This window comes from Colobus angolensis, unplaced genomic scaffold (genome assembly GCF_000951035.1).
Source record: "Colobus angolensis palliatus isolate OR3802 unplaced genomic scaffold, Cang.pa_1.0 Scaffold311, whole genome shotgun sequence".
In the NCBI taxonomy this organism is placed as follows: domain Eukaryota; kingdom Metazoa; phylum Chordata; class Mammalia; order Primates; family Cercopithecidae; genus Colobus; species Colobus angolensis.
The window spans coordinates 1,894,972-1,908,145 of NW_012116389.1; the positions used below are offsets into that span (position 1 = coordinate 1,894,972).

Below are 13,174 nucleotides of genomic sequence, written 5' to 3' on the forward strand. Positions count from 1 at the left end.
TCCCAGCTACAGATTCCTGCTACCCCAAATCCATTTTCTGAAGTGTAATGTTTTTATGGGGCCAGAACTGAGGGCTCAGAGACACTTCTGTCTAACTGGGGCTCTTGCTTGCTTGCTTGCTTGCTTTCTCTCCCTCTTTCTCTCTCCCTCTCTCTTTCTCTCTCCACCCCCCCCTCCACCGCCTCCTTCCCCTCTCCTCTCCTGCTCCTTCCTTCCCGCCCGCCCTCCTTCCCTTCCTTCCTTCCTTCCTTTCCTCCTTCCTTCCTTCTTCCATGGGGGTCTTGCTCTGTCACCCACACTGGAGTGCAGTGGCGTGATCTTGGTTCAAGCAGCCCTCCCACCTCGGCCTCGCAAAGTGCGGGGATTATAGGTGTGAGCCACTGTGCCTGGTCTCAGGGCTTTTTCTTAGGGCCTTCAGATCTCTATCATCCCACCCTTTTCAGCCAGGGCAAGTTGTCCAGAGTCCTGGGATGGCTCTTGTGCCTCTGCATTTTAATGCTTTTGTGTTAGACCTTGTTCTTACTAAGCTTGAACACAACAAGTTTAATTCCAACTTGGGATCTCATGGTTCAGTGCCTGGCACATAGTAGGTGTTAGGCATTCCTGTGTGGTTATCCTTAGGATGCTTGCTGTGGGCAGGGTAGGGTCCTAGGCACTGTGCAGGTCACAAAGCATCCATATTTATGAGCCAGGACAGCCACAGATAACAGATACAATGATAGGATGGTGGTGTTCACAGTGTTTTAAGCGCCTGTGCCCATAGCTTTGTGTGGCGCCCTCTAGTGTTGTGCATTTTTCAGGTTTTCAGCTTTGAGAGTGCACATCCATTAAGCTGGGAATTCAGATGGACTTTCTGTATTTGAGGGTATGATGGGTGACAGGTGGGGGAATGCTGAGGGCAGCTTCCCAGACCCCGGTTAGCCCTTGCTGTATGCCTCAGCCCTTGCCTGCACCACCAGGCCAGGTGAGAATGCAGGGCCTCTGACCTGGGTCTTGCCCACAGGCCAGCCAGCTGAAGACAGAGACCATCACCTATGAGGAGAAGGAGCAGCAGCTGGTCAACGACTGCGTGAAGGAGCTGAGTATGTCCCCGCACCGCTGTCTTCTTACTTCCTTGCATCTGCTGTCATGACTAGACAGATTTGCGTCAGCCTTGCTAAAGTGCAGTCTCCTGCTAGCCTATGGCTCAGCAGCATTTTTCTTAAAACTAGAGGCCTCCCCAACCTCAGGTGGCACCCCCTCTCTATTATTTAGTGCTAAGTTGTCAGCTATGTATGATCTCAGTTTATCACTGAGGTGGAGATTTAAATTTAAATTTGGCTTTATACTGGAATGTTGGATTTTTTTTAATGCCTAAGTTAGGCCCAGCTACAGAAACCTGTGTTGAAAATGTGGAAGAACAGCTTACTACCAGTAATTTGATTTGTGAAAGTGGAAGCCAGGGTTCTCACCTTTGCAAATAAATATTTCTCTCCTCTTCTTCATTTTAAGTTTACAAGTTAAGACAAAAGGTCAAAACACTAAGTATTTTGCATTTCAGCAAAATACTAAGTAATGAAACACACCTCATGTTCAAATCTAGTCAAATGAGTTATGACTTTGAATATGGGTTGAAAACTCCAAGGGAATTGCGCTGTGCAGTCAGTAGTTCCTTTCTAGAACTGGGTGCAGCAGCCGGTTCCTGTTTAGTCACAGGGGGTGCTCATGTGTGGAATGTGAGGATCTAGCCAGATGCACTCATGTTTTGTCACTTTCTCTCTGACCCCCAGAGCCTCCCTGATTTGTTCTGGGGAGACAGTCTCGGTTGGTGGGCTTGGGGCCCTACACTGAGCTCAGGAGTGCTCTCTAATGGGGTGAGGTTCTTTTTCATAACTAATTGAGCCCTGAAGAAGCTGCTTTGCTTCTCCATGTGGGAAAATGGTCACTATGAGTTCCTTCCTGCACCCTCCCCACTCCATGCTATCTTTTATTAAGGATGGTTTTTCTTGTGTGCAAACCACAAAGAAACCATTCTCTCTGGGTCTGCATGTGTGGTTTTCTGACTTCCTCTCGTGATTGTTGTTTCTTTGTCCAAGGGGATGCCAATGTCCAGATTGCTAGTATCTCAGAGGAATTGGCCAAGAAGACGGAAGATGCTGCCCGCCAGCAAGAGGAGATCACACACCTGCTATCGCAAATCGTTGATTTGCAGAAAAAGGCGAAAGCTGTAAGGCTTCTCTGTTTATCTGGCTGATATGACAGTGGCTGTGCTGAGATGGGGAAGGGACATTTACTCCAGAAGACAGTGCCCCTTAGTTTCAAATCTTAGTACTTTGTGTTACCCCTTTGCAGAAGAAGCTTCGTGGACTCAGTGGTATAAAACTCATTACCCTGAATTGGTGACGAGTCTTATTTGTGACCTGTTGTCTCCTAAAATTATATTGAATTCGTTAAAAAGATGTTGTAAATATGGACTTTTGCAGTTCAACTTATGGATCATCTAGTCTAGTATTTGTTTTTACACAGTGCACCAGCTATGTGCTGCAGTAGAGCAGTATCCTCTTCAGATTTAAGAAGAGGCAGCAAAATGGACTTTGCTATTAGTGTGGGGTAAAATGCTTCCAGAGAGCTTTGGAAGTGAGGGCTGGGGTGGTGGGCTATAGAGAATGAATGGGGATATAGGAAAGACTTTACCTTCAAAATTATATAAAAAACAGAACTTGAGTATAAGATGAGCATATCCTTGTAGAAAGTGATGATGAGTTCATAATGGATTAGGTTAATAAGAGGGAAAAGTTGGACTTATCTAAGTATCTTAGAAAGTGATCTATCTTTGCCATGCTTTAGTGCGCAGTTGAAAATGAAGAACTCGTCCAGCATCTGGGGGCTGCTAAGGATGCCCAGCGGCAGCTCACGGCTGAGGTGAGCACCTCTAGCACCCCTCCCTCATTCCTTCAGTGCCTCTGATTGCAGCGAAGGTGGATTCACCTCCCTGGACAGCTTTAGTCACGTCCATTGCAACTACCGTTTTTATTTTGAATTTCATTTCGTTTTTATTCTTGGGATAGTAAACTCAGTTGCACCTTGATTCTGTGGCTACTGACACTGTTACTGGTTATGGGCACCTGTGGAGCAGGGCTCTACACCAGCTGAGCCTGGCACGTGCAGGTGTCCGAAAATTGTTCAAAGAAATGAAACAATACAACACAGAGCACTCTGGGAGAGGAATCTCACAGGTGTGGCTTGAAACATGGGTGTGATGATTTTCTTTTTCTCTCTTCTCCTTTTTTTGAGATGGGGTCTCATTCTGTCACCCAGGCTGGAGTACAGTGGCATGAGTGTGGCTCACCGCAGCCTCAACCTCTCCAGGCTCAGATGATCATCCTGAGTATCTGCGACTACAGGTGTGGGCTACCACGCCCACCTAAGTTTTGTTTTTTTTTTTTGGAAAGATGAGGTTTTGCCATGTTGCCCAGGCTAATCTCAACTTCTGTGCCCAAGCGAACCGCCTGCCTTGCCGTCCCAAAGTGCTGACATTACAGGTGTAAGCCATCATTCCTAGCCTGATTTTCCTTTTGCATGAAGTTGGTTTTGTTTCATTTGCCCATTGTTGGTATTTTAGAAGATTTCTGAGTCTGTAAGCTTGCCTCAAGTCAAAGAAAAAGCAAGGCTTTGAAAATTCTGTTATTTGGCCACAGACCCACAGGGCAGCTGGTTCCACATGTGCTGGGAACTCCGTTAGATTGCTGTGTCTTTCTGGCCTTCTGATGGGCAGATGTGCGTACACCTGGGTGCTCAGGAGATCCTGACCCTCTGTGTCTTTCCTGCCTGTAGCTGCGTGAGCTGGAGGACAAGTACGCAGAGTGCATGGAGATGCTGCATGAGGCGCAGGAGGAGCTGAAGAACCTCCGGAACAAAACCATGCCCAATACCACGTCTCGGCGCTACCACTCGCTGGGCCTGTTTCCCATGGTGAGCTGTGCTTTCTTCCCAGCCAGAGGACACCAGGGGTCCTGGTGATAAGAGCACAGTGTCTGACATTCTGGCCACTGGAGTTGGGTGTTTACAGTTCGGTTCTCATTTTACAGTTCAGAAATCAAGGACACTTGAGTCTGACTGGTGGTTTCTTAACTATGTAGGACAAATTGGTTCTTTATTTTCGTTCCTCTAAATCTGTTGTCTTTTCTACTCCTGCCATTACAAGATAAATTTAGTAGGAACTTTCTTTGGTGGGAACCTCAGGTGTTTGGAAGATCTGACTCATACAGGTTGAGCATCTCTAGTCCAAAATGCTTCACAATCCAAAACTTCCTGAACATTGACATAGTGCTCAAAGAAAATGGTCATTTGGAGCATTTTGGATTTCAGATTTTCAGATTGGTGTGTTCAGCTGGCATGTATTCTGGAAATATCCCGAAATCTGAAGCACTACTGGTCCTAGGTATTTTGGATAAGGGATACTCAACCTGTTCCTGATTTTTTTTTTTTTTTTTCCTGACCTTATTGGACTGTGCGGCTATTTTGGCCTCACAAATTTCTGGAAGTACATTTCAGAATTTGTAAAATGCCATTGCAGTTCTGCTGATTCTTTGTACGCTTATTAATCATTCCCTTGGTGACTTTCAGTATCTGTGATCTGAAAAAAAGAATTCTCTCTGTGCTTAGGCTGGTAATTTTCTCGCTCTCTCTCACTCTCTCTCCTTTGTTTTCTTTCAAAAATGGAGCTAAGGTCTCACTCTGTTATCCAGCCTGGTCTTGAACTCCTGGCCTCAAGTAATCCTCTCACCTCAATCTCCCGAAATGCTAGGGGTACAGGAGTGAGCCACCGCGGCCAGCCACATTATTCATATTATTTTACTGTAGTCGAATTTTTTAGCCCTGGCCTTATTTGCTTCATGTGCTTTGCGGGAACATGATTGAGAAGGCGATTTTCCAGGAGGTTAATCTCCTTGTGGAAGTTGGACAACACAGGGCTGAACCCCTTGGCTGATCATTGCCCTGTAAGGAAGCGTTATCGGGGATTGAGCTTCCTCATGTTATCTTCTATCAGACGAAAGCCCCTGGAAGGTGGGGACCCTGTCTTCTTTGTAGCGTTTCCCCCTTCCTCTTTTAATACTATGTACCTAGCACAGCGCTTGGTATGTTGTAGAATTGTAGACATTTAATAGGCATTATGTTTAGATGGGTAGATGGACAGAGATGGCCTAAAGAGCAAACTCAAGAACTCCTCTATATTCTGGCTCTATTTCCATGGTTTGATGAAATGCTAAATGCTCTCTGAGGAGAGAAGAGCTTTTGAGAGAAACGCCCCCAAGTGAGATAGGAGTGGATGGCTGCGTAAATGCTTGTGAAATTCTGTCCCTTCTGAAATCGCCCTTTTCCTTGGAGCTCTTTCCCTTCAGCCCCCATTGCTGACCCCCAGTAGATACTGTCCCCATCCCCCACTCCTTATTGTCTGGCCCACTTTCCCTAACCACTTTCCCTAAATCGTGATTTCTTTTCTTCTTTGCTCTCATGCATCAAAGTCAGAAAGTCAGGCTAGAATAGCCACCACTCCCTCTTCCCCGCAAGAAGCTTCATTGAAATCTGAGGGAAACAAAAAGACATATAACATAGTCAGCTTTCTAAGACACAGATGGGTGATCCAGTGATTCCAGGAATCTCAGCAAAAGCAGAAAAGAATATTCAGTCCGCCAAGTTCCCTGATCTAGTGCTAACCACACTTGGCTCGCACGCTGGCCCGTGTAGCTTTGCAGTCTCCTTGCCTGAGTTCCCTCCTTCCTGGCTTCTCATCTTGGTGCAGTAAGCTCCCGGTGCCATCTTGTTTCCTGGGCACCCAGGATCCACTCCACTGCCTTCCCCACTCTCAAGGACAGACCTGTCTTTAAAAACTAAACTATTGCGTGAGAAAAATCGAATTGAAATTTGCATTTCAGTTTCTTCTGGAGGGATTCTCAGCTTTCATATTTGCTGAGGTAAAGTTTTTGTTTGCCTTTTTCTGTAGCTCTTGGCACAGCCCAGTTTTTGAAGATGGCTAATTTTAAAGTGTATTATGCATTAAAGGTATTTAAAGCAGTCTATAAAAGACTGCACCATGCAGAACACCCAGATCTGCCTCTTTTGCTCCTAGCCATTCTAATCGCTGAATAAAACAGTGAGTAGCAGTTTTTGCATAACTGTGTTCCCAATTCTCTTGCCTTATGGCAGGAGTTCATCTGGGATCCACAGACCAAATTTGGGGGGCTTGTGAAATTAGTTCCTAATTGTACTCAGTATTTCCTTCCTTTATGAAGGTCACCATGTCACAGTGATATTAGCACTGCTTGTGACTTTGTCATCATTAGAAATCATGGGTATTTTTATGGCACATGTCTTTTTTTTTTTTTTTTTTTGAGATGGAGTCTTGCTCTGTCATCCAGGCTGGAATGCAGTGGCACAATCTCGGCTCACTGCAACCTCCCTCTCCTGAGTTCAAGCCATTCTCCTGCCTCAACCTCCCGAGTAGCTGGGACTACAGGCATGTGCCACCACGCCCGGCTAATTTTTTTTTTTTTTTTGTATTTTTAGTAGAGATGGGGTTTCACCATATTGGCCAGGCTGGTCTCGAACTCCTGACCTCAGGTGATCCACCCATCTCGGCCTCCTAAAACGCTAGGATTACAGGCGTGAGCCACGGCGCCTGGCCCTATGGCACATTTCAGTTGTTACAGATGCCTCACAACACCACAGATGCTGATCTCCATTTCAAAATGACAGCAGTAACCAGTCCTGAACTCATTTCTCTCTCTTCTCTCTCTCTCTCAGTCTCTCTCTCTCTCATGACAGCAGTAACCAGTCCTGAACTCATTTCTCTCTCGTCTCTCTCTCTTTTTCTCTCTCTCTCTCTCTCACACACACACACGTTGTTATATTGATATGTATCTGCCTTCTTTTATAATCCTCATAATTTTATTTGCCTAAAAATATTACTCTGAGAAGGGATCCACAGACTTGCCTAGATTGCCAGAGGGGAGAGGGTCATGGCCAAAAACGAATCACAGAACCTACATGTGACTTTATCTCAGTATGGCTTTGAAATTACAGTCATCCCTCAGTATCTGAGGGGGATTGGTTCCAGGACCCCCTGCAGATACCAAATCCTCCAGTGCCTAAGTCCCTGATATGAAAGAGCTTAGTGTTTGCTTATAACTTATGCATGCCCTTCCACATACAAAAAAATCATCTCTAGATTACTGGTAATACCTCATGCAATGTAAACGCTACGTAAGTAGTTGTTACACTGTACTGATTTTTAAATTTGTATTTTTTTTTTTGTTTTCTTTCCCCAAATTTTCTGTCCAAGATTAGTTGAATCTGAGGAAGTGGAGCCCACAGATACAGAGGGCCGACTGTAGTAATTTGACACTTCATTTTTCTTAAGGTGTATGAAGGTCCTTTCCTCTCTATTTGTAAATTGTATGGTGAATAGCAGTATTAAAAAATAAGCTGACTTAAAAGATGTCAGACTCATCTAGGGAAGCCCTTATTAGACATAACGTTTAATGGCAATCTGTGGGTAAAAATTACAAAATAAAATGCATATTTGTGAATAAGGATTGAAAAAAGTCTGCTAGCCCTTTATTCATCCATCTTCGTGCTGACTCCTGTGGAGTCCCCCACTTGGTTCCAGCCTCCAGACTGAAGCATCCCCATCGACCATGAAGCCGCTGAGGTGGATGCCCTGGAGTCCCCAGGTGCTATCTGCTGGGAAGCCACTGGCCACATGTGGCTTTGCAAATTTAAATCAATTCAATTAAAATATAATTGCAAATTCAGGTCCTCAGTCACAAGCCACATTTCATGTGCTCACTAGCCAGCCCTGGCTGGTGGTTTCCACATGTACGTATGTCCCAGCACAAAGGATGTGTCCATCATCACAGGAAGTTCTGTTGTTTAACATGAATTTAGCTTTTCCCTTCAGGTTGTCCTCCATGGATGTCCTCCTCTGGTGCTGAACCGGTGCTTTTCTGCACACACCTGGTCCTGTGGGTATCTACCATGTGTAAGGGATTGTGTGTTAGGCTCCACCTCCTACAATGCTGAGTGATGAGCGGTACAGGACAGGGGGCATCCATCTGGCAGCCTTTGTTGTTGAGTCTCAGCTTGAGGCTTGCATTGGTGAAGTGAGAAGCCATCAGTGACTAGCCTTCCCCTGACCCACAAAGCTGGAGAGAGAGAGATGTGAGCTGTTGAGAAAAGTGGCAAGGACTTAACTGTATTTGGTGTCTGCTTCAGAAAAAAAAATGCAAGATTCCTAGTGGAAACAGGAATCCTACATTTCCTGGGCAGGTTGTTTAAAGGTGGGTGGGGCCATGGATAGTTGGCGGCGAGAGGAACTTCCCTTGCAGGAGTCCAGGGAGGATGAGAGCAGAAACCTAGAGATGGCAGTGCGCGTGACTCATGTCTTGTATGTAGAGACCCTCTCGCGAGCACAGAACCAGAGTGCCCTTTGGAGGTGGAAAAGGCTTCCTTAAGAGCCGAAGTTGGAGGCCATTGGTCAGTTCTTGGTGTCAAAATCTTAGACACAGAGGGCGTGTGACAGAACCTGTAGATTAGGGGGACAATAGCTTTGTGTGGCCTGTGTGGGCTCTGGTGCCGTATCTCACTGTGAGCTCAGAGGTATTTGGAAATTCACCTGTCTCCATCATTCTGAACACATCACCCCTCCCTCATAAGTTCTGCATCCCACCTTGTAGCCATGGTTGCAGCTCCGTGGTTTGGCCAACGGAGCATAGGGTTTGCTTTTAGACACCTAATGGCATGTGGGTCAGCAGCTTTACACTCAGTGCCCAATGGCACTGCCACACTCAGAACCTACTTGGGTAACTGCTCCGCCAGGGTCTCTGATAACAGAGAGTGCTGTTCACTTTGTATTGTGGGAAGACTGTGAGCTTCTGATGCCTTGGTTTACTCTCCATGGCCCACCTGGGTGCATACCACTTTTAGAGACAGAGCATTTGAATTGGCGCTCACTTGACATTTGTCTTTTTCTGGCTTTTCCCAGGACTCCTTGGCAGCAGAGATTGAGGGAACAATGCGCAAGGAGCTGCAGTTGGAAGAGGCCGAGTCTCCAGACATCACGTATGGCCACAGTTTTTACAGTTCTGCGCTTCCCAGAGACCACCTTGTGACCTGTGGTGTTCAAAACCTAGCAATGTTGAGGCTCTGGGTACCAACAGTGATTGACTATTGTCCTTCCCGGTCCAGATTAAGGGAAATAATAGAACACAGCTGACAGCATCCTTCAGCTCCTCTTACTAGCTTTTGTTAGCGTTAATTTTTATTTATTTACTTTTTAGCAATGGGGTGTCTCACTTCATTGGCCACGCCAGAGTGCGGTGATGTGATCATAGCTCACTGCAGCCTCGAACTCCTGGGCTCAAGTAATCCTGTTGCCTCAGCCTCTTGAGTAGCTGGGGCTACAGGTGCATGCCACCATTTCCAGCTAGTTTAAAAAAATCTTTTGTAGACATGGGGCTTTGCCATGTTGCTTAGGCTGATCTCAAACTCCTGGCTTCAAGTGATCCTCCTGCCTTGGTCTCCCCAGAGCGTTGGGATTACAGGCGTGAGCCACTGGCCTGTGAGCCACTGTGCTCCTCTTCTTCTTAGGTTTTAAAGACAAATTTTGAACTTCCAGAAAGTCCTAGAAAAGGAGATACATGTTTCCCATCTGTCTTAACACAAGCTTCGTCTTGATATAGCTACACGTTTTTGTCTTTCATTTCAGTGGAAAACTTTTAAAAAGTTTAAAATCAACATAGTATGAGATTCAGAGGGCTCTTCAAGGATTTTGTGCAAGGCTTCCATCTCCTTCTGAATACACCTAAGGATAGGAGCTTCTACCATCTCTCTTCCTAACTCAACTCTTGTACTTAGCCTGCCCCAAGGTGTTTGTAAGGAACCTGTGAGCCAGATTTCATTGTGTTTTCTCTGTACCCAGACTCCATAGACAGAACTTAAATGAGATCCTGGGAGTGACAAGTGTCCAAGAGAGGTTCGGTATATGTGTGACACCCTTTGCACCCCAGAAGGAAGTGGCCATTGTAAAAACATGCCTACCCTTTTCTCTTTAAAAGGGAACAAATGAGCATCAAAGTGTGGTTCTGCTCCTGAAATAACACTTTCCAAAAAATAGACAAATCTAGTATTGATCATCTAATTACAGAAGTGGAAGACTAACTTTAAGTCTTGCTTTTTTTATATGAATATTCATTCTACAAGTGTTCGTTGATCTCTGCTATGTGCTAAGCAGTGAACACGGCTCTGCTGCAGCATGTATTCTAGTGAATATTATGAAAAAAGAAAACGAGGAGACAAAAGTCAACTTAAGTATTTTTATTTGTAGGTTAGGCTTTAGGGATGTAAAACACAATTTCACTCTTGCTAGCATCTTTAGCACAACCGTGGTTCAAGTTCTGGATTTAGTGGGTGTTGAAGCTCTGAAATTTCGCATTGTGAAGGAGGCAGCCAGTACCCTAAGAAACAGGTGGCAGGCACAGGATAGTGGGCTGCCTGGGGACTCGTCACAGGCCAGGTTCCCTTGATTGGCTCCTCAGTTGGTCATTTTTGGAGGATTAAACTCCAGGGTCGTGCCCGCATTTGCTCACTCACGGATGCCGTGCATTCTCCCTAGTCACCAGAAGCGTGTCTTTGAGACAGTAAGAAACATCAACCAGGTCGTCAAGCAGAGATCTCTGACCCCTTCTCCTATGAACATTCCTGGCTCCAACCAGTCCTCGGCCATGAACTCCCTCCTGTCCAGCTGTGTCAGCACGCCCCGGTCCAGCTTCTACGGCAGCGACATAGGTAACGTCGTCCTCGACAACAAGACCAACAGCATCATTCTGGAAACAGAGGCAGCCGACCTGGGGTGAGCAAACTGGGAGTTTTCACTTCTCTGTTTTGGGGTGAGGAGTGGTAGTATGGATTGCCTGCAGGCTTAGTAATTGTTAAGAGGGAGGTAGTTGAGAGTCGCCTGAAAAATACAGACCTGGCCAGGCGTGGTGGCTCATGCCTGTAATCCTAGCACTTTGGGAGGCTGAGGCAGGAGGATTGCCTGAGCTCAGGAGTTTGAGACCAGCCTGGGCAACACTACAAAATCCCATTTCTACTAAACGTACAAAAAATTAGCTGGGCGGGGTGGCGCTCGCCTGTAATCTCAGCTACTCAGGAGACTGAGGCAGGAGAATCGCTTGAACCCAGGAGGTGGAGGTTGCAGCAAGCTGATAATCACACCACTGCACTCCAGCCTGGGTGACAGAGTGAGACGCTGTCTCAAAAACAAAAGAAAAAAAAAAAAAAAAGGCAGACCTTAACAGTTCTCCAAATCTGTTTTACCTACCCACCAAGCCTACGCCTATCCTTGATATGATATTTTAATCAGCTTAAAGATGTATAACAAGATGATGCCAGAAAGTCTGCTATCTTGTGAAATGCTTGCGGGGGAGGATTAATGAATATATATATATATTTTTGTTAGTCTTCACGGTAAGGCTACAGAATAGACATTTGTTTTGTGACCCTTTTGTAGTTTGATGTTGGAAAGGCTGAGGACTCAGGCTCTCTGTCTTGTGACCAGAATGTGGTCACAAGTTTCAGAGGGTAGGGTGCAGGGGGGGGCCAAGGTGCCCAGGACTGGGTTTTCCTCAGGAGAGGTCAGTTCCTCCTTGTCCTGAAGCCCTACAGAACCTACACACACACACACAGTTGTCCACTTTGTATATCGTTTTCCTCTGACTTAATAAAATTGATTCTTCTGGACCAGTTGGATCAGACAGACAGGAAGCTCCTTGATCAGAGCAGGTTTTGTTCAGGGTCTGGGCTTCTTTCCTTCAAGGGGAGAGAGAAGCATCCCTTAAACCAGTTGCCCTTCTGGTAGCCAGGAACGGCAGCCTACAGGTTTCTTCCTAAAGATTCTTGAGGGAGATGTTTAGAGGGACTGAATTTACCTAGTCTGTGTGCAAAATATTCATCCCACCTTAGTCCTCACCCCACCTCAACCCCACTTTAAAAAAAACCCCTGGCAGGAGTAGTTCTGGGCAAGCATTTGTTTCCCCCTTTTGCCTAAATGTCAACTGCTTGCCTTGGCTCCCATGGAGAATCCTGCAGCCCCAGGGAACGTCCTCCCCTGTGCATTGAGCAGTCGGGCCTCTGTGCCGTTGGAGACTGGCTAGTGTTCCACCCTCACACTCCTTTCTTCTTCCAGAAATGATGAGCGGAGTAAGAAGCTGGGGACGCCGGGCACCCCAGGCTCCCACGACCTGGAGACAGCCCTGAGGCGGCTGTCCCTGCGCCGGGAGAACTACCTCTCGGAGAGGAGGTTCTTTGAGGAGGAGCAAGAGAGGAAGCTCCAGGAGCTGGCAGAGAAGGGCGAGCTGCGCAGCGGCTCCCTCACACCCACTGAGAGCATCATGTCCCTGGGCACACACTCCCGCTTCTCCGAGTTCACCGGCTTCTCCGGCATGTCCTTCAGCAGCCGCTCCTACCTGCCCGAGAAGCTCCAGATTGTGAAGCCGCTGGAAGGTGATCGCGCGGGGCCTCGGCCTCTCTCTGTCCTCCTGGGGGACTCCCTGTGGTCCCTGATCCACCTGCGGAAGGCGGGTCATCTCTGTCACGCCTACTCCTTTTTCTTCCGAGACAGCCACCCGCGCTGCTGGTTTGAGTTCCTCTGAGGGTGGCGCTGAGCCTAGGCCTCCATCCCTCCCCTCTGGCTGGCAGGTGTGACACTGCACACATAGGCCACCAAACTTGCCAAGGAAAGACAAGCATGTGCACTGTGGTCTTCCAGTTATTTCCTTTGCCTTTAGAACCTTAGAAATAAAAACCTTTTGTGGCAGTAGAGGCATTGCTAACAGATTCAAAAATTAATTAGGTTTTGCCTGTGGGTGTGAGGAATGCAGAGAATTAACGCTTTAGCTTCTCCGAAGTTTTGGTGTCAGGGAGAGGTTCCAAGCAAACTCTATTAAATGGGGATTTTTTTTTTTCCCGTAACCACCTGAATGTGATTTGTGGGCTTAATGTGTTTTGATTTGAACTTCATATAACAAGGTTGTGGCTTTTGGCAGATGCATTATGTTCTGAGCTCGGCTCCTAGAGTCTACAATTTGGAGCCCAGGGAGGAGGGTGGCTGTGGAGACAGTGAGTTTTGTACCTCCTT

General features: G+C 46.6%; 1 protein-coding gene across 4 annotated transcripts in view; it reads left to right on the forward strand.

Moving 5' to 3' along the window:
* Window positions 1-13,174, forward strand: part of TRAK1 (trafficking protein, kinesin binding 1) — a 133,632-nt gene that overhangs the window by 97,735 nt on the left and 22,723 nt on the right. For all 4 annotated transcript variants that reach the window (XM_011950937.1, XM_011950938.1, XM_011950940.1 and 1 more), the window contains 7 exons: window positions 1,004-1,082; window positions 2,076-2,206; window positions 2,827-2,901; window positions 3,814-3,951; window positions 9,023-9,099; window positions 10,652-10,888; window positions 12,224-12,540. In XM_011950937.1, the coding sequence (XP_011806327.1) occupies window positions 1,004-1,082; window positions 2,076-2,206; window positions 2,827-2,901; window positions 3,814-3,951; window positions 9,023-9,099; window positions 10,652-10,888; window positions 12,224-12,540 (1,054 nt within the window). The remainder of the gene's footprint in view (window positions 1-1,003; window positions 1,083-2,075; window positions 2,207-2,826; window positions 2,902-3,813; window positions 3,952-9,022; window positions 9,100-10,651; window positions 10,889-12,223; window positions 12,541-13,174) is intronic.